We start from the raw sequence: 22,215 nt of genomic DNA on the forward strand, positions 1-22,215 counted from the left end.
ACTGCGGCGTGGGTAAACCATCGATTACCCTTGACGAAAAGTACAGATCGCGACTTGCAGGTTGCAACAGAGAAATTGGGAAATACGGCCACTTTGGCGACAACAACTCGAAAAGAGGTATCCATCCTCAACTAATGATACGAGTCGATATTCAACAGAAATCCCCCCATATAGAGACAACCCGTCTCAACCCCCCCATCGCCCATCATGGCGCCCCTCGTCGACAATTCTCAAATTAAGAGCGCCGAGCTGCTGCGCCCGTTGTCTTTCTACCTTCATACCTACATTTGGCCCTTCACCATCGTCTGGCCAGTCTTCTTCGCCTTTTACTTGAGTCCCGAGCTCTACGGAAAGTACATTGGCGCAGAGGAATGGACAACTGTCTGGGTCGGCACTATCATCACTTTCCAAGCCCTCACTTGGCTCAGCACACACTGGAGCGTTGATCTTGAGGGCAAATTCACCGCCTCAAAGGCAAAGGATATCCAAGATGCAGAGTTGATCAAGGTTATTCCTATTGCAAACGCTGGTACTGCCGAGATTTGCAAGATTATCCGCGATAAGGTAGAGAGATTCTGGTCTTGAGAAACACCTCAAACACTTACTAACTTCGTTATGATAGGCTGGTGGTAAGCTCAACACCTCGTTCCTCTTCCAGAAGCGTCGCTTCCTCTACGATACCGATACCAAGACCTTCCACACCCTCAAGTACGACATCGATGAAGAGCCCAAGCCTTCCATCGGTCACTTCCAAACCTCAAAGGGCCACCAAACCCAGACCGAGTTGTCGCGCATTGAGCAGCACTATGGAGCCAACACTTTCGATATCCCCGTTCCCACCTTTACCGAACTATTCAAAGAGCACGCCGTTGCACCATTCTTTGTCTTCCAGATCTTCTGTGTTGGACTTTGGATGCTCGATGAGTACTGGTACTATTCGCTCTTCACTCTCTTCATGCTTGTCGTTTTCGAGAGTACTGTCGTTTGGCAGCGTCAGCGCACCCTTAATGAGTTCCGTGGCATGAGCATCAAGCCCTACGATATGTGGGTTTTCCGTCTGGGCAAGTGGACCGAGGTTCAAAGTGACCAGCTCATTCCTGGTGATCTCGTCTCTGTCAACCGTACCAAGGAAGACAGTGGTGTTGCTTGTGATATGCTTCTGGTCGAGGGTACCGCTATTGTTAACGAGGCTATGCTATCTGGTGAGAGTACCCCTCTTCTCAAGGATTCGATCCAACTTCGTCCCGCCGATGTTCCCCTGGATGTTGAAGGCCTCGACAAGAATGCTTTCCTCTGGGGTGGTACCAAGGTTCTCCAGATCACCCATGGAAACCCCGATCAAGAGAAGCCCAAGCTTGCCTCTGGCGTTCCTCCTCCCCCGGATAACGGTGCCATGGCCATTGTCATGAAGACCGGTTTCGAGACCTCTCAGGGTAACCTTGTCCGAACCATGATCTACTCCACTGAGCGAGTTTCTGCCAACAACGCCGAGGCTTTGTTCTTCATTCTTTTCCTCTTGATCTTCGCCATTGCTGCCTCTTGGTATGTTTGGGACGAGGGTGTTCGCAAGGATCGCAAGCGTTCCAAGCTTATGCTTGACTGTGTCTTGATTGTCACCAGTGTTGTTCCTCCCGAGCTGCCCATGGAGCTGAGTCTTGCCGTCAACACTAGTTTGGCTGCTTTGGCCAAGCTGGCTATCTTCTGTACTGAACCCTTCCGAATTCCCTACGCTGGCCGTGTCGATGTGGCTTGTTTTGACAAGACAGGTACCCTGACCGGCGAGGACCTCGTCGTTGAAGGTATTGCTGGATTGGCTCTTGGACACGAGGATGAAATCAAGGACACCAAGGAGGAAGATGGCGCCCACTCCACCATGACTGTTGTCACTGACGCTTCTCTGGAAACCAAGTTGGTTCTTGCTACCGCCCATGCTCTTGTCAAGCTTGACGAGGGAGACATTGTTGGTGACCCTATGGAAAAGGCTACTCTTACCTCTCTCGGATGGACTCTTGGTCGCAACGATACTCTCATGAGCACCAACAAGGCTGGTACTACCCACGGTACCGTTCAGATCAAGCGCCGGTTCCAGTTCTCTTCTGCCCTCAAGCGTCAGAGCTCCGTCGCCATGGTTCACGGAAACGATATCAAGACTGGACGTAAGATTAAGGGTACTTTCGCTGGTGTCAAGGGCGCGCCCGAGACCATTCAAAAGATGCTCAAGGTTGTTCCCCAAGATTACGAAGAGACCTACAAGTACTTCACTCGCAAGGGTTCTCGTGTTCTGGCTCTCGCGTACAAGCAACTCACTGTTGACACTGAGCTTGGTTCTGGCAAGATCAACGATCTTAAGCGCGAGAAGGTTGAGTCTGAGTTGACTTTCGCTGGTTTCCTCGTCTTGCACTGTCCTCTCAAGGATGATGCCAAGGAGGCTGTTCAGATGTTGAACGAGAGCAGCCACCGCGTTGTCATGATTACTGGAGATAACCCTCTTACTGCTGTCCATGTCGCCCGTGAGGTCGAGATCGTTGACCGTGATGTTCTCATCCTCGATGCCCCTGAAGACAACTCGAATGGTGACCACCTTATCTGGAGAAGCGTCGATGACAAGGTCAGCATCAAGGTTGATCCTACCCAGCACATTGATCCCGAGATCATCCGCTCCAAGGATATCTGTGTTACTGGTTATGCTCTTGCCAAGTTCAAGGGACAGGTCGCTTGGAACGACATCCTCCGCTACACCTGGGTCTACGCTCGTGTTTCCCCCAAACAGAAGGAAGATATTCTCCTTGGTCTCAAGGACATGGGTTACTACACTCTGATGGCTGGTGACGGTACCAACGATGTTGGTGCTCTAAAGCAGGCTCACATTGGCATCGCCTTGTTGAACGGAACCCCTGAGGATCTCACCCGCATCGCCGAGCACTCTCGCAACACCAAGATGAAGGAGATGTACCAAAAGCAGGTTGACCTCATGAAGCGCTTTAACCAGCCCGCTCCCCCAGTTCCTGCTATGATTGCTCACCTGTACCCTCCCGGACCCCAGAACCCTCAGTTCCAAAAGGCCATTGAGCGTGAGGCTCAGAAAAAGGGCATGACTCCTGAGGAATACGCCAAGTCTCAAGGCCACGACAACTTCGAAACCATCACTTCTCCCGGTGCTCAGGCTCTTATGGATGCAGGCCCCAACAACCGTCAGAATGAGGCTCAGAAGAAGGCTGCTGGATTTGCCGACAAGCTTGCTTCTGGTATGATGGAGGCTGAATTGGGAGACGACGAGCCACCTACTCTGAAGCTTGGTGATGCCTCCGTCGCTGCTCCTTTCACCTCCAAGCTGCGAAACGTCGTTGCGGTGCCCAACATCATCCGTCAAGGTCGTTGCACTCTCGTCGCCACCATTCAGATGTACAAGATCCTTGCCCTCAACTGTCTTATCACGGCCTACTCTTTGTCCGTTCTGTACCTCGAGGGTATCAAGTTTGGTGACACTCAGTATACCATCAGTGGTATGCTCATGTCCGTTTGCTTCCTCAGTATCTCTCGCGCCCGTGTCGTTGAGGGTCTTAGCAAGGAACGTCCTCAACCCAACATCTTCAACGTTTACATCATCGGTTCCATCCTGGGACAGTTTGCTGTTCACATTGCCACTCTGATCTACATTGCCCGCCTTTGCGAAAGACTTGCTCCGTAAGTTGTGACACTCTAAAGGTACCAAAACCAAATGCTAACGCTTGACAGTCGCTCCGATGATGTCGATCTTGAGGCTGAATTCGCGCCCTCTCTGCTCAACTCAGCCGTCTACCTCCTCCAGCTTATCCAACAAATCTCCACCTTTGCCATCAACTACCAGGGTCGTCCCTTCCGTGAGTCTCTTTCCGAGAACAAGGGTATGTTCTACGGTATTGTCGGTGTTTCTGGTCTTGCTTTTGCTTGCGCTCTCGAGCTCTTCCCCGACATCAACGAGGGCATGAAGCTCGTCCCCTTCTCTGAAGAGTTCAAGACCAACATGACAGCCGTCATGGTCATCGATTACGCGGCCTGCTGGATTATCGAGGTCGGTCTCAAGAAGTTCTTCAGTGACTACCAACCCCGTGATATCGCCGAGCGACGACCCGAGCAGCTCGAGCGTGAGGCCGTCCGTCGTGCCATTGTGCAGAAGAAGAAGGAAGAGGAAGAGGAGAAGAAGAGACTCGAGAAGGTTGCCGAGTTTGAGCGTAAGGTCGAGGAGCGACGAAGAAAGATTGAGGAGTGGAGAGCTGGAAGGACCTAAACATTACGTCTGGCAGCAATATTCCTAAGTTTGTGTACGAGATTGATTGACTGTCTCTTTTGGGGTTAGAGCAGACGAAAGGCTTTAGATTAAGCATTTATTAGACAAGAGAGGAGTTATTGGTTGGAGATGGGAGTTGAGCAGACAGAAGTCAAGGTCTGCCGGAGATTTAGTAGATGTACATTATGCCGGTGGAGTTAGACTTGATACATACATAATAGTCAATCGTTCTCATCCCACTTGTTCAACACGACACTCTTGGCAGTTGGCTGCGACATGTCTATTTTGAGTGATGCTATCCAGGGGCTTACGATACTAGAATAGTACAACTTGTCTCAATCATGAAGCAGGATATCAGGCCCCCACTTCGTAATATAGAATGCTTATTACTACCTACTTGCAGGTGTAATGGATTTCCCTGACGTCCGTCAAGGTGCGATTATACGCCATTATTATAATTACATAGTGCTATTAGCTCAGTCACATCTGGAAGCACAATTTATGTTGGGTATTTGTTTCATTCATGGCTATGGTACAGATAAGACTTGTTTCCAAGTCTATGGTGGTAGAACAATGGGAAGGAAAACATAGGTATATCAATCGCTTATACGCCCTGTCTTCTTACCCAATCCTCAGAAAGACATCTGTGCCACGACAGAGTTTCCGTTTTAAATTTTTTCCCTTTTCACCAGGACGCATAGTATTTTAAGCTACGACGTCCCCATTAACTCGAAGAGAGCTCAAGTAATTTATTTGGGAGGGTTGGAGGCAACGAAGGCAACACCCTTCTCAATGTTCTTCTTGAGGTCGACGAGAGCGGCGTCAACGAGCTTCTCCTCGTTGGCGTCGAGCTTACCGAGAGGGTGGATCTTCTCAACACCCTCAGGGCCGAGCTCGACCTGAGAGCTGAAGAACTCAATGCCCTGGTCCTTGTAGAGAGGAGACTCGACGAAAGCGGGCTCCTTGACACCCTTCTCGCCCTGGACGGCGCGGAGGACGGAGTCAGCCATGCGGGCACCAGCCATGGCCATGGAGAGAGTGGCAGAGCCAGCACCATCCTTGGCCTTGACAACCTCATCACCACCGAATTGGACACGCTTGACGAGCTCAGCATCGGAGGAAAGGTCGGGGTGGTTGGACTGAGAGAAGAGAGGGACGATGGTGACACCGGAGTGACCACCGACGACGGTGATGTTCTCGTCCTTGGGGTCGGTGCCCTTGATCTCGGAAACGAATCGGGAGGCACGGACAACGTCGAGGGTGGTGACACCGAAGAGGGTCTTGGGGTTGTAGACACCAACAGCCTTGAAGACCTCCTTGACGATGGGAACGGTGGAGTTGACGGGGTTGGAGATGATCAGGAGCTTGGCCTTGGGGGCAGCCTCAGCGGCGGCCTTGGCGAGGTCACGGACGATAGAGGCGTTGGTGTTGAAAAGATCGTCACGGGTCATGCCGGGCTTGCGGGGGACACCAGCGGGGATGAGGACGACCTCAGCGCCGGAGAGGGCCTCCTTGAGACCAGCAGCGTTAGGCTCGTAGCCCTTGACGGTGGACTTGGTGTTGACGTGGGAGATGTCAGCAGCAACACCTAAGCATGATATGTTAGCAGGACCCTCCAAAACTGGTTGATGTGGCATCATGGTTGAATTGGGTTTCGTGGTAGCTTTGGTCGAGACAGCGATGCCTCGGTCCACCGCAGACCAGATATTCGCAATTCATGATAGGCTTCCTTCCCGAAGAACGAGGAACGGTTGTTGTTTTACGTACCGGGTCCGCCACGGATATCGTAGAGAGCGAGGTCAGTGACGCGGGGGTTCATCTTGAGGAGGAGAGAGAGAGGCTGGCCGATACCACCAGCAGCACCGAGAACGGTGACCTTGGAAAGCTATACATTGCAGTCAGTACATTGTCGAGCAAGATCGAGGCTGTGTTGGTAACTGTGAAGCCAAAGAACGACTTCGTGATGGCTTCTCAACGAACCGGGCCGGTCTCGGTCGGTGAAGAGGAAAAAAATGAAGCCGCATAAAGCAATGCGCAATGTAAGAGGGGTATCAACTTACGTCCCGGGCGGTGGCGGAGAAAGCACGGCGCTGGATACGAGAAGCGGCGAACATTTTTGCGATTGATAAAAGGATCAATTGGTGAAAAGGGTGAAAAAAGGACGGGATGGGGGTGGAAAGAAGAAGAAGTTGGCGATGAGCACTTTAAATACGGGGAGGAACAGCCGGAAGGAGGAGGACATGGCAAGTGGGATGGGGAAGCTCCATTCAACGCAAGGCAGGTCAACGCTGATTATACCGTTTATGGTTTAGCGCATCGAGCTGACTGGCCAGGCCGGAGGACACTCGGTATTTTGGAAGCACGGAGCAACGGGCCAGCAACTGATTGATGATGGAATAAAATACAGATGGCCATTATGATCAGAAGGATGTTACGGATAGAGGAAAACAATATCCCAGATCTATTCAAATATCTGTCCCATACACGTGGGTTCTAGCAAAAGCCCCCAGGAAGATTGTGTCTTTAACAATTCCCCAAAAACCACTATCCCAAGTTCTTGAGCAAAATGTCTGATCAGGTGCTACAGGCACCTATCTCAATGGGTTAATTATGATCTTATTACACGATCTGGTGGAGAACAAGAAACATATCATCGCCGAGTACTGTAAATTGCTTTGCTGGTTGGCTCGCTTCGAAATCTCATTCCTTTATCCATTCACCCGGCAGCTGCTAACCCTGTACTCGAGTATCACAAAGAACCATAACTGGGCAATTCACCATCATTATTGACGGCATATTTTTTCGGAAGTATCTAGACATCCTATACATTTACTGAATGCACGTGTACGGAATCCGGGAATTCAGCCCGAGGACTAGACCAGTTGATTCTCATTGCATCTTACCTGTGCAGGTCCTGAACCGATGTAGTCTGTTTCAGTAACCAACAGTGGATCTTTCAATTAGCAAATCTTTCTTTTCTTCAAACAATCATTCTAAATATTAGGTCATCGATGAAACGCCAAGTCGTTTCCCAAGCATTGTTAGCTATCATTGTGAGACGGAATATGGGGTACAGGTCGAATTTCGGCGAGTGAGTCAGCAAACAGCATGTCTGGAGATTTTGGAGGGGCTAAGACGGTCTGGTGGGGGAGCTCCAAGCTCTCTCTTTCAACGACGTCAACATTTATTTTCGACTCTTTCTGATCTCAAATACCTGGAGAAAGAATCTCAAAGCTGAATAAATAATCGGAGCCATATATCGCACTCAGTTTCCTTCCAAAATCACAGGCCATGTCTATTGCGCAGCTCTCGCAGCTGTTACCGCTTCCTGATGAGGAGCTCAAGCAGGTCCTCGATTACGCCTCTACTCTCTCCACAGCAGAAGCGGCAGATCATTTTGGGAATTTACTAGGAGACTCACCCCAAGCGATTGAGTTTATATCGTCATTCAACTCTCGGAGGCAAACATCAGCGCCTGGTAGCTCTTCATACTCCAACGTCACTGCACCGCCTGAACCCGAGTCACAGAATATTAATGCCGTACCAAAGACAAAACGACAACCGAAAAAGAAAAAGGCAGATATCCACACACCTCAAGCGAGACAAGTAGGTGAATATGCTGCGCCCGCGGGTACAACATACAGCAAGAAGGACCTGAGCCTTGACTACATCCCTCAACGGCCGAGCGCACCCAGCAGTAACAATGCCTCACGATCGACCACCCCTAAACCTGACCCCAAGCCTGTCGCAAAGCCTCCTCCCAAGCAGCATGCCTCAGCCGGCTACCTAATTGGAGAAGGACCACCCAAGTCCAAGGCCAAGTCGACTCCTACCTCGCGCAGTTCTACGCCAAAGCCAGCTGCAAGCACCAAGATATCTATAGCTGGAGGCTTGCCCATGGCTGGAGCATCAACGGCTATATCTGACCTCGACGCAGCTATCCGAGCGCTTGAAATCTCGACGAATCCCACATTGGATAATTCCAAGGCTAGAAAATGCAACTGTGTTGCTACGAGACACCCTCTTCAGGGTGCAGCACCCAATTGTCTCTCCTGTGGCAAGGTTATATGCATGAAGGAGGGTCTGGGACCTTGCACCTATTGCGGCACTCCTCTTCTCACACCAGATGATGTTCAAGCGATGGTACGAGAACTTAAAGATGAGCGAGGACGTGAGCGACAGGCTGCCAATCGGGATGCCAACCGTCGTGCTGATGTAGCCAAGACACCGGCACCGTTTACTCAACCCCGTGGCAATGATGGTCCCTCGCTCAGTGAATCTGAGGCTAAGGCTCGCGCCCATCGTGATAAGCTCCTCAACTTCCAAGCACAAAACGCCAAACGAACCACCGTCCGTGACGAAGCAGCCGATTTTGACGTTGGTGGAGCGCTTACAGGAACGGGCAGCATGTGGGCAACCCCTGAAGAGCGAGCACGTGAACTGAAGAGACAACAGAAGGTCCTTCGTGAGATGGAGTGGAGCGCACGACCAGACTACGAGAAGAGAAAGCAAGTTGTGAGCATCGATGTGGTAGGAGGCAAGGTTGTTCGCAGAATGGCAGCGGTAGAACGACCCGTAACACCTGAGTCTGAAGATGAGGTGATCGATAATGAAGTTAATAATGGCACTTTGGGAGATACATCGGGGAATAAGGGTCGCGGAAGAAACGGTGGAGCCTTTAGCGGTAACCCTCTGCTTGGATCTCTAATCAAGCCTGTCTTTGATGCCAAGGGCAAGGGTGCTGAAGTGGAGGGAAGAGAATCACGAAGGAAGAAGGGATGGCAGCGTGTTCAACATGACCTCGATAACAACGAGGGAGTGATTCTGGACGGAGGTATCCACGGACATGCTGGAGATGACGAACCAGCCTGTGGGTGAGCTATTCACATAGTTAATTCTAGCGTGTGAAGATGCTTGGCAATTATGAACTGATTGCTGTTGACTTAAGCGACATAGACAATGTATTATGAGCATTATGAATAAAACATTGCAGACGATACAGAAGTCACACTCTAGACACTCAATGAATTAAAGGTCTCTCATCCTTGTTCCTATCTCATCAATCTCCACTGTTTACTCGATCTAACGACCACGTGATCTCGCGTCATAAACGCTTTTCTGGCCCAAGCGTGTCATGGGTCTGGTTGTCTTCCATGATCCACGGGAAGGAGGGGGAAAATGAATTTGGGGTTACAGGGGTGGAGACAGTTGTCGCACTCATTGATAATGTTCTGGTAAGGGATGATTTATGATAACGATTTTCTGCAACGTTCAACGTCGTTCCAGGCAGTCAAGTGACGATATCGTGTCCTCTTTGTTGATGCCTACACGTGTTGTCCGAATACGTCCATGTATCTGTCCATATCTCGCAAAAGTCCTCACAAAACCTTGCAGCGCCACGCGGCTTTTAATATTTTCGAGCTGCATGACCGACTGGAGAATGAGTGTTTTATTGGCATCTCGAATCATGACAAGGGTGTGTCTGCACCTCGACCGAATAAGTGTGTTAGGTTGCTCACACGTACTCAGTATTACTGTACTGCTATCATGCCAAGGTCACGCTGGAAGTGTTCATGCGGCATAGACGACTTGCATTTCGTAAATAGTATCACCAGAAGAACCTGTCCAGTGTAAAGCACCTCAATTAGACCTACAGCGAGCAGATGAACGTCCTGTAAATGACCCTGCAGCCACTAAATCTTTAGTGCATCTTTAGCAGATTTCGGCTCGGGCAACCTTGGGTCTCCATACAAGCGCACACTTCCACCATGAGAAGGGTATTTTGCACTGACCAAAGGCGCGTATCAGATCGCGTGGGATTTGTATCTTTGTTCCCACAAACTAGACCAGTTATAACTGCAGCTTTAATTAAATACTGCGGTTGAGTATTTGGTCACTTGGCTGCCATTCGTATCCATAGTGGCTACCTATTAGGTACCTATCTACCACTTGTTGAAATTAAACCGCCCCCTCGACGGACGTGGATCGACTATCATTAATCCATATGCATTTTGTTTGCCCAAAATCAAGGACAACCACAAATAAACAAAACAAAACAATCAATAAATATCATTGCCCTTATTTCCCTTGTCTCTGTTACTCTTTAGCCCCCTTGATAGCCCAGATTTCCCGCCGCGCGGTTTCGTCTAATTAGACCCTAGACCCTTCCATCGTTCTGGGGGGCTCCAGTTGTCTTGTCGGTCTACAGCGCCTAAAAGTAAGGGTTCACCACCTACCTAGGCTTATACGTTCTGGAATCCCTCCAATTGTGGTCCACCTTGAGCGACTCGACTCGGACGAACTTCACCCTAACAACTCTCACAACTCCTTCTCTGGAGATTACTCTTGACCGTCATGAGTCCAAATCAACCGCTGCATGAGATTGCTATAAACAATAACCGTGTTGCGCCTCCTCCACCATTCAAGACGGTCGACGCTACTGCCCAGACTGAGACAGCAGCGCGACAAGGTGGGGATACCGCGGTACCACTGCAACTGCCAACCCTGGCCGACGACGCGCTCTCGCGAGCCTCCCACCCGATTGCGTCGATAACGCCAACTGCTGCTGCGCCTGTCAACGGTGCTGCTGCTGTTAATTCAACAGCCAGAACCACAACAGCACATGCCGTAGTTGCTGCTGCTATCGCCAAAATGCAGCGCAAGCCTTCTACAGATCGCGATGATGGTTCTACACAGAGCCATCCTTTCTCCAACGCTGGCTCCCAAGACACCACCATAACCGTTTCGACAGATCTCGCATTCACCCCTCCAGCAAGTGACGCCAGTAACTGTGCACCTGGTCCGTCTAGCCAGGATAGTCAGTTATTTCAGCTCTCCGAGATTGCTGCTGCACAAGACAGAATCGGCACAATTAACTCGAATACACGGAAACGCATGGCCGACGGTGAGGTTAAAAGCCGAACAGAAAGCCAAAGCCCCGTCAAAGGCCATACAAGAACACCAAGTGCTGTAAGCAGGACATCAGCAGGTGGCCATATTGGAGAGGTATGTCAAGCACCACCTCCAAGGACCGCGTCTCTACTCAATGATCAACGACTGGTCTGCTTGTGGGAACACCACTAACACCATCTCTAGTTATCTAACGAACTACGGACGCGTCTCTCCTACGCCATGGTCAAGGTCAATAATGGTTGGCAGTCAAACTCACTCGAAGAGGTTGAGAATATGGCATCACAAGCTGCTTCTCCAGTCTCGAGTACATCCACCATACATCGTCGACAAGGGTCATCGGCGAGCCCTCGAATGCCCATGAGCAATCCACCTTCATCTTCGGCACCTCTACCACAAACATCGACCACCGAGCGACGAAAGTCACATACACCACCAAATCATATCTGGCACAAGCCATCACTCGCGCCGCCAGCACCTATTCGACCTGGTGCGCCCTCAGCACCGCACGTGAACCCGCGTCGTAACTCTCATCCCCATCGAACTCCGGGCATGCTATCACATTCACACTCCGACTCCCCTCACACACCTGGACAACAGGCGACCTTTCAACATGGACCCAAGTTCCGTGTTACAGGCGACACTGTTCTCATGTCACCGCATCAAAACGTTAGGGAACAAGATGCTATTGAGACATTGTTATTCATGAGCAGCCCGGGAAACTCGGCCAATCTGAAGCACGCTTTCTCTCCACCGAGCTCGTCAGCACCAACCGTCGGGATGACCAGACCCCAGGCGCGCCACGCGTTGCCTTCCGGACCAAGGAAGCCATTGCCATCGCAACGCCAGCCTCAGCAGGTCCGAAAATCTCCTTATGATAATTCATCCATGCCACCACCTCCCGGTTCACCCATGGACTTGGATTCACCACAGCAGCAACATTATCCTCCTCAAAACAGAGTCATGCCCAGAAGGCGTACAATTGGCGGGCGAAGTCAACTACGAGGGACGCTTTCGTTACCAAGCGGTATTGGTATAGGAAACGGGAAAACGAGAAAGACACTGCGAGACGAGGACATCGAAAGGATGCTTGATCAAGCCAGCGCTGAGACGGGCGATAGTTCTGACGACGAGGAGATTCTGATACCGTCGAGAAGGCCAGCTGCTCGAGTTATGCGGTCATGAGGTCGCTTTTGTGTTTTATCTGTATTAATATTTGACATGCGTCATGTCATGTTTGGGTCATCATGGTCGGCGAAGGGGCCAGTGAAGGAGCTGGCGAACTATCTAACCACCGCGTGATGATTCTTGATCAGCGGGCTTGTCGGAGTATTGCTTACAACTCGTTTCGATTTACCTATAAGGATAGCCAATGGCTTGGAGTCGATCGGTTGAGCATGGTATGCTTTGAGTGCTTTGCGGTTTGCATTGGTCTGCGGACTGACATGGTTTACTACGGTGCATTGGGCAGGGGCTCCTGATTTGAACCCAACAGGAAGGTGATTTCTCTTGCATGAAGACACGAAATGCCATGTATTCGGCGACGAGCAATCGTGTACGTGTGGAGAAAATTGGCGTTTAAGACTGTGCTTTCAGTATATATGCGACGGCAATACCACGATCCCATTGCATTGGTGCTTCAACAAGTTTTGTCACATTCATCACACGTTTTATGGACTGGGCGTTTTGGTAACGTTCAATTTGGGATATCATGACAGAATCTGCAGCCACCTTCTTTCGGGTCCGGCCCCATATGCTCTTAACTCAAATCCATCCGAGAATATCAGGGTCGGTCAATGATGAGCCGAAACTCTCAATTGCGTTCACTTTCATTACGCAGCTCAGCCATGGATGTGATTTATTTTTGAATCATATATCAGCGCAGATACGCCTATTGTGGTTCGAAGCAGTCCAGGCTTCTTCATGTTCTTGAGTCCCAAACCAGCGTTGCATTCCAATATCGCATATAACGCCTGTCCTTAACGCCCGTCTGAAAATCCCAGTCATTTCGCATCTCAAACTTGTCTGTTCTTACGCAAATAGCCACCCGCTACCAAGCTCTAACAGTCTGCGCGGGCCTGACATACTCGTGGATACTCACGGCGACTGAGCTGACGGGTCTTGGCGAGTCGTATGAGCTGCCAGACAAGCCCAGATAAGTGCTGTGTGTGCGGCCCTGCCGGGGGATGAGATAATCGGTGCCGCTCATCCTGTGATTAACCGCCGCTGACCTCTGTTCAAGCTCAGCCCATGCAGCAGCTGATCTTCGATGTCGAGCATCTACACTACTTGTCGCGTCGGTCGAGAAGAAAGTATAGTCATTGCTCGAGTTGCTCGCCTGACTTGAGAGGGTGCTACTGCGTCTCGCGGTCAAGGCTCTGAGTGCCTGCTCACGATGATCTACATCGGGCTCGCTGTCAGTCATGCTGGAGCTTCTTGTATTCCTGCCAGTGCGGTAGTTGTATGAACAGAGCGTCGTCTCGTCCGCCTCTACCATCATGGTCAGGCGATTGGTGGCTGTCTTGGAGAAGTCGCTCGCTGCATGGCGTGGGACGTATGCGCCCCCGTACGAGGGGTACGTTGGGGACTGGGGTGAAGAGTAGTCTTCTTCGAACTGGTTCGCCGAAGATACGGACCAGAATCGGGAGGCTCGGCGAGCGAAGCGCGATTGGGTGGGTGGCTGCTGAAGCTGTATCACGTTGTCAGTCAAAGGTTGTGACAAGGAACACAAGATCTAGTTTACCTCTGGAGGGATTACGCAGACTGTGTCATCGTTGTCGCTATCGTCGTATAGACGGACTGAATCGGTGTGTCTTCTGGGGCCGAGAGAGAGGCGACGGGAGATTTTGGAAAAGAGCGACTTCTTGGGGGTCTGGTTGCCTGGGAGGGACTTTGATCGATGGGTTCGAAAGGACTTCATTTTTAGGTATGAATGTGAAGGAGAGGAAAATGTCTTGAGAGTTTCAAGGCTTGAGATGGAAAGAAGGACAGAGATATCAAGGAGATAAATGAATGGATAAAATGTTAAAAGTGGAATGAATGTATCAAGGTGAGACACACTATCAGCGCGCTTCGCTTCACTCTCTTGTCTATCGAGTATGAACTTGGGAACGGGGTAAGCCTCACAGTTTATATGTATCCACAGGGGTCTCTCCCTTCTTCTTCTTCTCCTCCGACCACTACCCCATAGACTCAACAGCCCATTCCCAATAGTTGGTTTCTGGAGGATGTAAGCTTTTGGACTAACCAGATGCTTGTCTTAGGCGCCCATAGAAAAAAGGTGGGATGGGATGTGATACGGCTTCGACCGACAACGCCACAGGAACAATGTTTGCTAACTGTGCAAAATGGGTTTAAACAGCTAATGGATGCTAATATACGTGCCACTCGGTTAGGAACAACGAATGGTGTGTTGGCATGATTCAATATACAAGTAAATGCCACTTTGTTTCGGGTATCGACTTGTCACACATAGTCAGCTGTTGGTCTGCTTTGCCGCTTGGGACTAAGTAAGACCCTGGCTTGGCTTCTTACGAGACGGGATGAGTCTCAGTCCCGACGATCAGGGGTATTGTCTGTGTTTGGTTTATTTTTACTTTTTTTTAATCGTCTCGTCTCGAGTTGATGACGTGACAGCCTCGTTTAATAGCGACCGTGCTTATTCTGGAAGAAAAATTAATTATGATAAAGTGATTCTAAAAAAAAAAGAAAAGAAAAAAGGACAAGGCGAAGGATGATACCAACGCTATGGGTGTTGGGTACAAAGCCTGACGCCCCGAGACTTGCCTTGTCGAATGCGGATGGACTTTCTGACGCTTTGGGTGAGGCATTGGTCTAAGCAGTAGTTCAAGTACCATACTAATGGAAGAATGGATGAGATTAATAAGTGTTATCACCAATAGTCTATAAAACAGATTATTGAAAGAATGCCAAGAAGTGTTCCCGAGACATTCTAAACCGTTCCTTGTAGGTAAAACCGTCAACTCTGAGTCTTTTAAGTTTCCTGTTCCTGCGTAAGCCCCGATCCACGCACGATATTGACTTCTCGCAAACATGCATCGATTCAGGATAGTTTGTTTCTTGTCAATAATCACTTGTTTAGTGTCATTTTCATCTCTGCGCAGGGGGCGTTTCTCAGCCTTGATTCTGTGTAAGCTTAATTATCGACAAGTCTGGTCTCTGCGGCGTCAAGAGTAGAATGTCTTGTCACATGAACACCATCTTCGACTATAGACTCGGCCGTCTTCTCAATACCGTGTTAGTGGGAATGGTATGGAAATCGAGGGCCTGGTTGGTAAAAGTAGCCTAACCGCTCCGCATTCCATGGGCTGATAGCCTTTCACTATGGCCCGGTCCAGATTCAGACACTACAAGAAGGATTGAATCGAGGGATTTTGACAGTTGACAGGTTGTTATTGATTTGTTTTACGCCTTGTTGGTCACTTTCAGCAAATGATTTCAAGGTGACGATATACTCGTGCGTATGTTTCAAACCTGTAGTTGAGTGAGCCTCAACTTGATACCGGCAAACGTCGACCATCGTTGACCAGGAGGGGTAAGGAGAATCCCGATACCACGTTTCAGGGTTTCGGCACCGAGAGATCCGCATTCCTCCCTCGGCATGCTAGTCTAGATAGTATTCCCAGAATTGCCTGTCAGTTGTTAGCAATCAGGCTAAGCTCACGACAATCAGAAGTTTAAATGTCGACCCTCAACCGAGAAGTATTTCAGAGGAATGTACAGGTCGGACGGAGTCTGGAGCCCTGCCGCGGAATGCTCTTCTACTTTTAGAGTTCTTCTTTTACCATTCTAGAATATCTCTCAACAAGTTGAACAGTAGGTATCAAATTTACTCGTGCTTGCTACTGACGTTGGATTCACTGCATCGAGATTGTAGTATGGGTTTGACGCCCAAGAGCGGTCCTTGTCGACTCTGCAATAGTAGCATCTCTGATAATTCATGGTTCATCATTCATTCTATACCGAACTTTTAATTGTCCCCCAGTCCCAGAAACCCACTGTACTTCTGGTTTAGGCCTTCGACGTCCTGAGATAAAGTGATCTCCATCTCATCCTGCTTTTCGTGTTTGGTCATAAGTCGTATAGATGCAAAAATATAAATAAAAAGGAAAACTCCAAACATGTTCAAAGTCCAACATGTGCACAATGTCGGTCGGCTCCGGACGCCCACTGCACTTCCGGCCGGTTCAAGCATTCTATCGCAAAGAAAAGCAGTGCTGTAGGGTGGCGTGTATCCCTTTTGCTCAAACTTGCACAGAAACAGGGATGGAGACGATCTCGCAGGTGTCGTTGCAGGGCATCTGCAACTTGGCAAGAGCACCGTAGCCTCCACGAATACACTCAGCTTCAACGCCCTTTGCACGAAGCACACTATTGGCGACTCTAGAACTGTCACCATCGTAGCAAAGTGTCAGAACCCTTCTGCCTCGCAGCATAGACATGAGTGCCTCGGCGCTGGCATTTCGGTTGCCGCTCTTGTCCTTGACGCTGAAAAGGCTCTCAAGCTCAAGCCAGACTTGTTCAAGCATGGCGCACTCATCAGCAGGGTTAGCGAAGGGGCTACCGCTGTCAGGCCCGTTTTGCAGTGCTTCGAGAGGAATGTTGACTGAGTTGGGGATGTGGAAGGCATCGTAGTCGGACGATCGTCGGAAGTCGAGAATTTGAGTGTTGGTCGAAGGAGTAAGAGCTTTGCCAATCTGGTCCGCGAGAGACAAAACTGTGTCGTGAGTACCTAGGGGGTGGATGGTGAAGTAACTGGACAAAGCCTTTAGGGAGTTGAGCTCCCAAGCATCATCGTAACGGTAGAGGTCGACATTTCTCAAGCGCTGTATCGTGTTAGTGATGTTCTTACTTCTGAACCTGCATCTTGACATACCTCATTACGAAGAGGGCTGAACTTTTCGGGACCCAAATTCGAGAAGTACTCATTCAAGTACTGGAAAGGAAGATCACAACACATGAAAACGCAGTGAGTCTCGCCATCAGGTCCAGCAAGATCTGACAGCTTTCCTTCCTGCTTAAGCTTCTCGAGACGCTGGAATAGACCCTTCAGGGTGAATCCTGAAGAAGGACCGCAAACAATACCCTGTCGGGTGAGGTCCAGGGAAAGGGAGTATGAGTCTGGTGCACCGACCTCCTCGAGTGCGTCGTGAGAAGACAGGTACGGGAACTCAACTTCGCTCATTAAAGAGTACTCGCGAGGTCCAGGCACACGTTCTCCTGCGTTGGTGCATACACTATCAGGGTCAGCGATTGCTGGATGGTACAGGGTGGCTGTTGGACTTACGCAATTCTGTAAACAGAGGGCTTAACGTCCTTGAAATAGGTACCTAGGCCAGTCATGGTTCCTAGCGATATCAGTCAGTCTATCTCGTACAGACTGATAGGTCTTGACTTACCAGAAGTTCCCATAGAAGCCACAATCACGTTGATCTCTGGGAGCTGACGGTAAATTTGGGGGCCAGTCCATCGTACGTGAGACTTCCAATTCTGCGGAATATTAGTATTTGGGTAAACGAAATGACAAAGAGAAACCCACGTCGTCGTTGATGTACTGGTTAGGACTGCACACAGACTCAGACTCTGCATCTTTCCTAGCTGCTGATCTGATACCACCTCGCTCATCCACGGGTGTTGGCTGAGCAGGTCCTCCAAAGAGAGTGCTGTTTAATAGTTAGCAAACGTTGAGCATGCTAACGCACCAGTGGACTACTTACACGTTGAGGCCAAAGAATTGCATCATACGTAATTTGGTCTCACTTGTCTTGTTGCTGAGATAGGCGTGAACATCATCGATGCCGTGGAAAGCACGGGCAACCATAGCCATAGAGATAACAGTAGAGCCAGAACTGCTCTCGACTATAGTCTTTGTCTTGCCAGGCTGGACACCATTCTCCAGCAAGTTCATAGCTACATGATGCGATTTAGTTTCGTGTTTAATGGCGAATTTAGATTCGTAGACTAACCTGGCATCACCTTGACATTGGTGGCAGGATGCATAGTCATCATCTTGGCATAGATGCGGACGCCATCTTGACGGTAAGGGTTGAGGCTGTCGGGAATTTCCACAAGAGGAAGAGGTGGTGACTGTTCAGGATCGAAGTAGTTGCGAACCGATTCAGGACCTTTAAAGACATTGAGATGTTCTGAGCCTGTCATGTTGAAGGTCACGTACAACCCGCGGGGATCCAACTATGAGGTTGATGTATTGAGAAGCCAAGACGACTAGACGTATGTAATAACACGCAAGGCACAACTAGTTGGGTAGTGATGGAAGAATTGTGAAAAATCGAATGAAAAAATACGAGACTGGAGCCAAGTTTTAAAGGACTGAATATTTATTCTCGAGACGAGTTAACCAAGTAAAACCCCACTGACAACTGCACTGCGCCCATGTTTCTCTGGGCCAACAGCGGAGGTATCCTTGTATTACATCCACAGCTTGAGTAACGATGGGTTGGAAAGACCAAATTGAACTCGGTGAATAACTAAGACCGGGGAACTGAGCACCATGAACCGAGTGGTATCTCGATTGGGTCTGGTCCTCTTGAATCCCACGCATGGTATCGAATAAAAGTGCAGGTTGAATGCACATACCAGTATACTATAAGTTGCGGTATGGGTATGCAGATTCTTTGACCAATTGTGAAGCCCACGGGATTGGGATTTTCAAGACTTGTTATACATAGCGTTCTTCGGGTCGTCGTCATGGTCCTCTTCGGACCGTCGGCTGTGGAGCAGTTGTGCTGCAAAGAGGTGGAGATTTTGACTGCGCACAAACGGGTCTTGAGGTGACTCGGCACGATTGAGCTATATGTAACAAGTCGCGAACAAATCACAGGGTCTAGACGTTTATTGCTCGAAGAGCTAGCGGTTAGTGAGGGGCGAACAAGAGTGGAGTTTGTTGTGTGTCTTTGCGTCTGTTAGTCTTCGCTTATTGTGAAGGAGAGAAGTCTCCTCGTCTCTTGTCAAGGATTTCAAGGGTTTTACGGCATGTACCGTTGGTACTTTTGGATTGAGATCCAGCCGGGTGACTGCAGTAGTTTCTCTTCAAGTTTGACAGTTGTCTTAGACGCGGGATCTCCAGTGCTCGGAGTTTGTGAGACTGTAAAGCCCGAAGTCGAGTGCGTATGACATGAATCATTCTGTTGCAGAGGAAGAAGTCACTCTCTTGGTGGAGAATCAAATCATCATGTCAAGAGACTGTGGCGTTGTACGGGGAGTTGATCGGTCCAGCTTGTCTCTTGGCACCAGAAGCAGACAATGCCAAGATCATGTGATCTATCACGTGAATCATTCTCGCTGAGGCTGTCGCAGTGGAGTCAGGTCCGGAAGGCGTTAAGCATTGACTTTTGTCCGTTTTCAACAGCATCAATAGGTAGACATGCACTATCAAAATTCAACAAACTTTCTTTTCAATGACATCCGACTGGATAGAAAATAATTTACGCGACTCATAGCAAACTCTCTTTTTTACTTGTTGCTCGGTTAAAAAAAGTCACCACTTTTTTCCATACTTTTCCAGCGACTCGGATGCCGTATTCGGTGCTCTAATTGCGATGTGCAACTTCAACACGAGAAAAAAGTGCTTCTTCCTCTTGTTATTGAACCCGCTTTGGTTGCGCGAGATTGAACCAAGTTTCAGATCCGCGCATTTTTAGCCATTGGACCCCGTTAATATGACGGCATAACAAAGATGATCCCCCTTTGGGTTGTGGAGACAACAGAGTAGAGACAATTTATACATTCATTATAAACATCATCATATCCGCGTTTCTAACAAGAACATTCATATTTCTTTCTTCTTGAATTGGGTTTGTCAAGTTGCCTGGGCATCTCTGTTTGTTAGGAAAGAAGCACCAGCGACAGTACTTGACAATCATCACTTTTCCATTTTCTCATTCAAACAAAACCTCTGAGAGGTAACTATTATTCTGCATCTAGCAAAGGTGCTCTTTTTATAACAATTCTTCTTGCTGCACACTGGTCTGTGTATAACAGCCGAAATGATATCAACCATATTCTTCACAACCTTGGCTCTGGCAGGTCTTGGTACCGCCAAGAACATCAAAGTAGAGGATACCCCCGTCCTCCCAAACGGCTGGGAAGAGGTCAACCAGGCTGTTGACCCCAGTCATATTCTGCGACTCTCTATTGCTATGCGACAGCCCGATATCGAGAACCTCAAGACCGGACTACGAAAACGCGATTGTGTGTCTGGACAGTATACCCAGCGCCATCTCAGCCAGAAAGAAGCCCTTGCTCTCCGAACCCCAGACGAGAAGGATGTTGACCAGGTACTGGCCTGGTTAAAGAGCAGAAACATAACAGCAAAGGCCACTCCTGAAAAGGATTGGATTCATGTCAAGACCACCGTTAAACATGCTCAATATCTCCTCGACGCCAAGATTGGCTTTTATCAGTTCGCAGATCAGGAGCCTGTTCTTCGAACAAGAGATTACTCAGTACCAGAATCTCTAGCTTCGTCCATCAGCTTTATTCATCCCATCGCCAACTTTATGCGACCCACAAAGGAACTTACCACTCCCGACCCGGACTTTACACCAAGCATGCTCAAGAGTCTGCAGCTCGATAAGCGTGCTAATATCCCCTGCGGCCGAGCTGTCAAGCCTGACTGCCTCCGTGAGCAGTTCAACATCAGCTATCCTGCCTATAACGGCACCTCCCCTATCCGCTTTGGCATTGCTGGTTTCCTTGAAGAGTACGCCAACTACGAAGATGCCCAGGACTTTCTAAGAATCTACGCCAAGCCCCTTTACGAAGCCCGTTACAACTTCTCAGTTCAGTTGATCAACGGTGCTGAGAACTCGCAGGACCTCTTCGATTCCGGAAACGAAGCGGCTCTGGATGTTCAGTATGCCATGGCTCTTGGTTATCCTACCAATATCACCTACTATCTCGCCGACGGTCGTGGCCCTACGTTGGACGATGACGGCGAAGAAGTATCTGAGGAGTACAACGATAACGAACCTTACCTCGAGTTCCTCGACTACCTTCTCGACCTCTCTGATGATGAGATCCCCCATGTGCTCTCCGTTTCTTATGGCGACAACGAGGTTTCGGTCCCTCGCAAGTACGCTGAGCGTGTGTGCTCCATGTTTGGTCTTCTAACAGCTCGTGGCACAACCATTCTGGCAGCTTCTGGTGATGGAGGGGCAAAGGGATCAAGCAACTCGACTTGCCGTACCAACGACGGTACCAACAAGGATGTCACCATGGCTGTCTTTCCCGCAACTTGCCCTTGGGTCACAAGTGTCGGTGGTGTAGCAGCTGGAGCTGAGCCTTTCGAAGGCGCCGAGTTCAGTGGAGGCGGCTTCTCGCAGTACTTTCCTCGTGAGAAGTGGCAGGACTCTTCTGTCAACAGCTACATCAAAACCCTCGACGGCCACCTGGATGGCAACTACAATGCCAGCAACCGGGGTGTTCCCGATATTTCCATAACGGCGACGAGTTTCATTACTCGGCTTAAGGGGCAACAAGTCGCTCTTCGAGGTACTAGCGCGAGTACACCTGTGGTGGCAGCCATGATTGCGCTTATCAACGATGCACGTGTACGTAAGGGCAAGGATGTGCTGGGTTGGATCAACGAGGTCCTTTACTCAGATGAGGTACAGGCAGTCCTTCAAGATGTTTCCGCAGGAGAAAGCAGACCATGCGATTTCCAAAAAGGTCATAGCCCTGGTGGTTGGCCGGCAGCAAAGGGTTGGGACGCGATTACAGGCCTGGGAGTTCCATCTGATTTCCAGAAGCTCTTTGACGTGCTTGTCGCTATTTAAGTAGAGATTGTTGCCTTTCATCCCACTTGCATATTCTCCTAAATCCGTCTATAGAATAATATTAGTACAAATTTGCTACCTGGTTGGATTATAACTACTAATGGTTTGAATGGAAGTCTTGTGAGACGATGAATGTAGGGTGATGGTTTAAGTAACGGTGGGGTGTAAACATGCCGTGCTCAGCGGGTATTTTAGCGGTCTGTCCCGTCCCTTCTGGATCCT

The 22,215-nt window shown here is 49.5% G+C and overlaps 7 protein-coding genes across 7 annotated transcripts; 4 read left to right on the forward strand and 3 right to left on the reverse strand.

The window, feature by feature from the left end:
• Positions 1-207: 207 nt before the first annotated feature.
• FPOAC1_002576 (uncharacterized protein) lies at positions 208-4,267 on the forward strand (the record flags this gene model as incomplete). The annotated part of the gene is made up of 3 exons (XM_044847152.1): positions 208-564; positions 623-3,684; positions 3,736-4,267. 3 exons carry the CDS (start codon positions 208-210, stop codon positions 4,265-4,267), a joined length of 3,951 nt encoding a protein of 1,316 aa, XP_044713068.1.
• Positions 4,268-5,016: 749 nt separating this feature from the next.
• Positions 5,017-6,381, reverse strand: MDH1 (Malate dehydrogenase, cytoplasmic; the record flags this gene model as incomplete). The annotated part of the gene is made up of 3 exons (XM_044847153.1): positions 5,017-5,855; positions 6,035-6,152; positions 6,328-6,381. The coding sequence occupies 3 exons, from the start codon at positions 6,379-6,381 to the stop codon at positions 5,017-5,019; spliced, it is 1,011 nt and encodes a 336-aa protein (XP_044713069.1).
• A 1,177-nt stretch (positions 6,382-7,558) lies between these two features.
• On the forward strand, positions 7,559-9,873 carry FPOAC1_002578 (uncharacterized protein; the record flags this gene model as incomplete). The annotated part of the gene is made up of 3 exons (XM_044847154.1): positions 7,559-9,141; positions 9,643-9,743; positions 9,797-9,873. The coding sequence occupies 3 exons, from the start codon at positions 7,559-7,561 to the stop codon at positions 9,871-9,873; spliced, it is 1,761 nt and encodes a 586-aa protein (XP_044713070.1).
• A 748-nt stretch (positions 9,874-10,621) lies between these two features.
• FPOAC1_002579 (uncharacterized protein) lies at positions 10,622-12,361 on the forward strand (the record flags this gene model as incomplete). Its single annotated transcript, XM_044847155.1, has 2 exons — positions 10,622-11,272; positions 11,363-12,361. The coding sequence occupies 2 exons, from the start codon at positions 10,622-10,624 to the stop codon at positions 12,359-12,361; spliced, it is 1,650 nt and encodes a 549-aa protein (XP_044713071.1).
• Positions 12,362-13,226: 865 nt separating this feature from the next.
• Positions 13,227-14,096, reverse strand: FPOAC1_002580 (uncharacterized protein; the record flags this gene model as incomplete). Its single annotated transcript, XM_044847156.1, has 2 exons — positions 13,227-13,865; positions 13,920-14,096. 2 exons carry the CDS (start codon positions 14,094-14,096, stop codon positions 13,227-13,229), a joined length of 816 nt encoding a protein of 271 aa, XP_044713072.1.
• A 2,344-nt stretch (positions 14,097-16,440) lies between these two features.
• Positions 16,441-18,355, reverse strand: FPOAC1_002581 (uncharacterized protein; the record flags this gene model as incomplete). Its single annotated transcript, XM_044847157.1, has 7 exons — positions 16,441-17,022; positions 17,073-17,433; positions 17,484-17,544; positions 17,596-17,686; positions 17,736-17,859; positions 17,914-18,106; positions 18,163-18,355. 7 exons carry the CDS (start codon positions 18,353-18,355, stop codon positions 16,441-16,443), a joined length of 1,605 nt encoding a protein of 534 aa, XP_044713073.1.
• Positions 18,356-20,202: 1,847 nt separating this feature from the next.
• On the forward strand, positions 20,203-21,993 carry FPOAC1_002582 (uncharacterized protein; the record flags this gene model as incomplete). Its single annotated transcript, XM_044847158.1, has 1 exon — positions 20,203-21,993. The coding sequence occupies one exon, from the start codon at positions 20,203-20,205 to the stop codon at positions 21,991-21,993; it is 1,791 nt and encodes a 596-aa protein (XP_044713074.1).
• Positions 21,994-22,215: the final 222 nt, after the last annotated feature.

Source organism: Fusarium poae, chromosome 1, assembly GCF_019609905.1.
Source record: "Fusarium poae strain DAOMC 252244 chromosome 1, whole genome shotgun sequence".
In the NCBI taxonomy this organism is placed as follows: Eukaryota; Fungi; Ascomycota; class Sordariomycetes; order Hypocreales; family Nectriaceae; genus Fusarium; species Fusarium poae.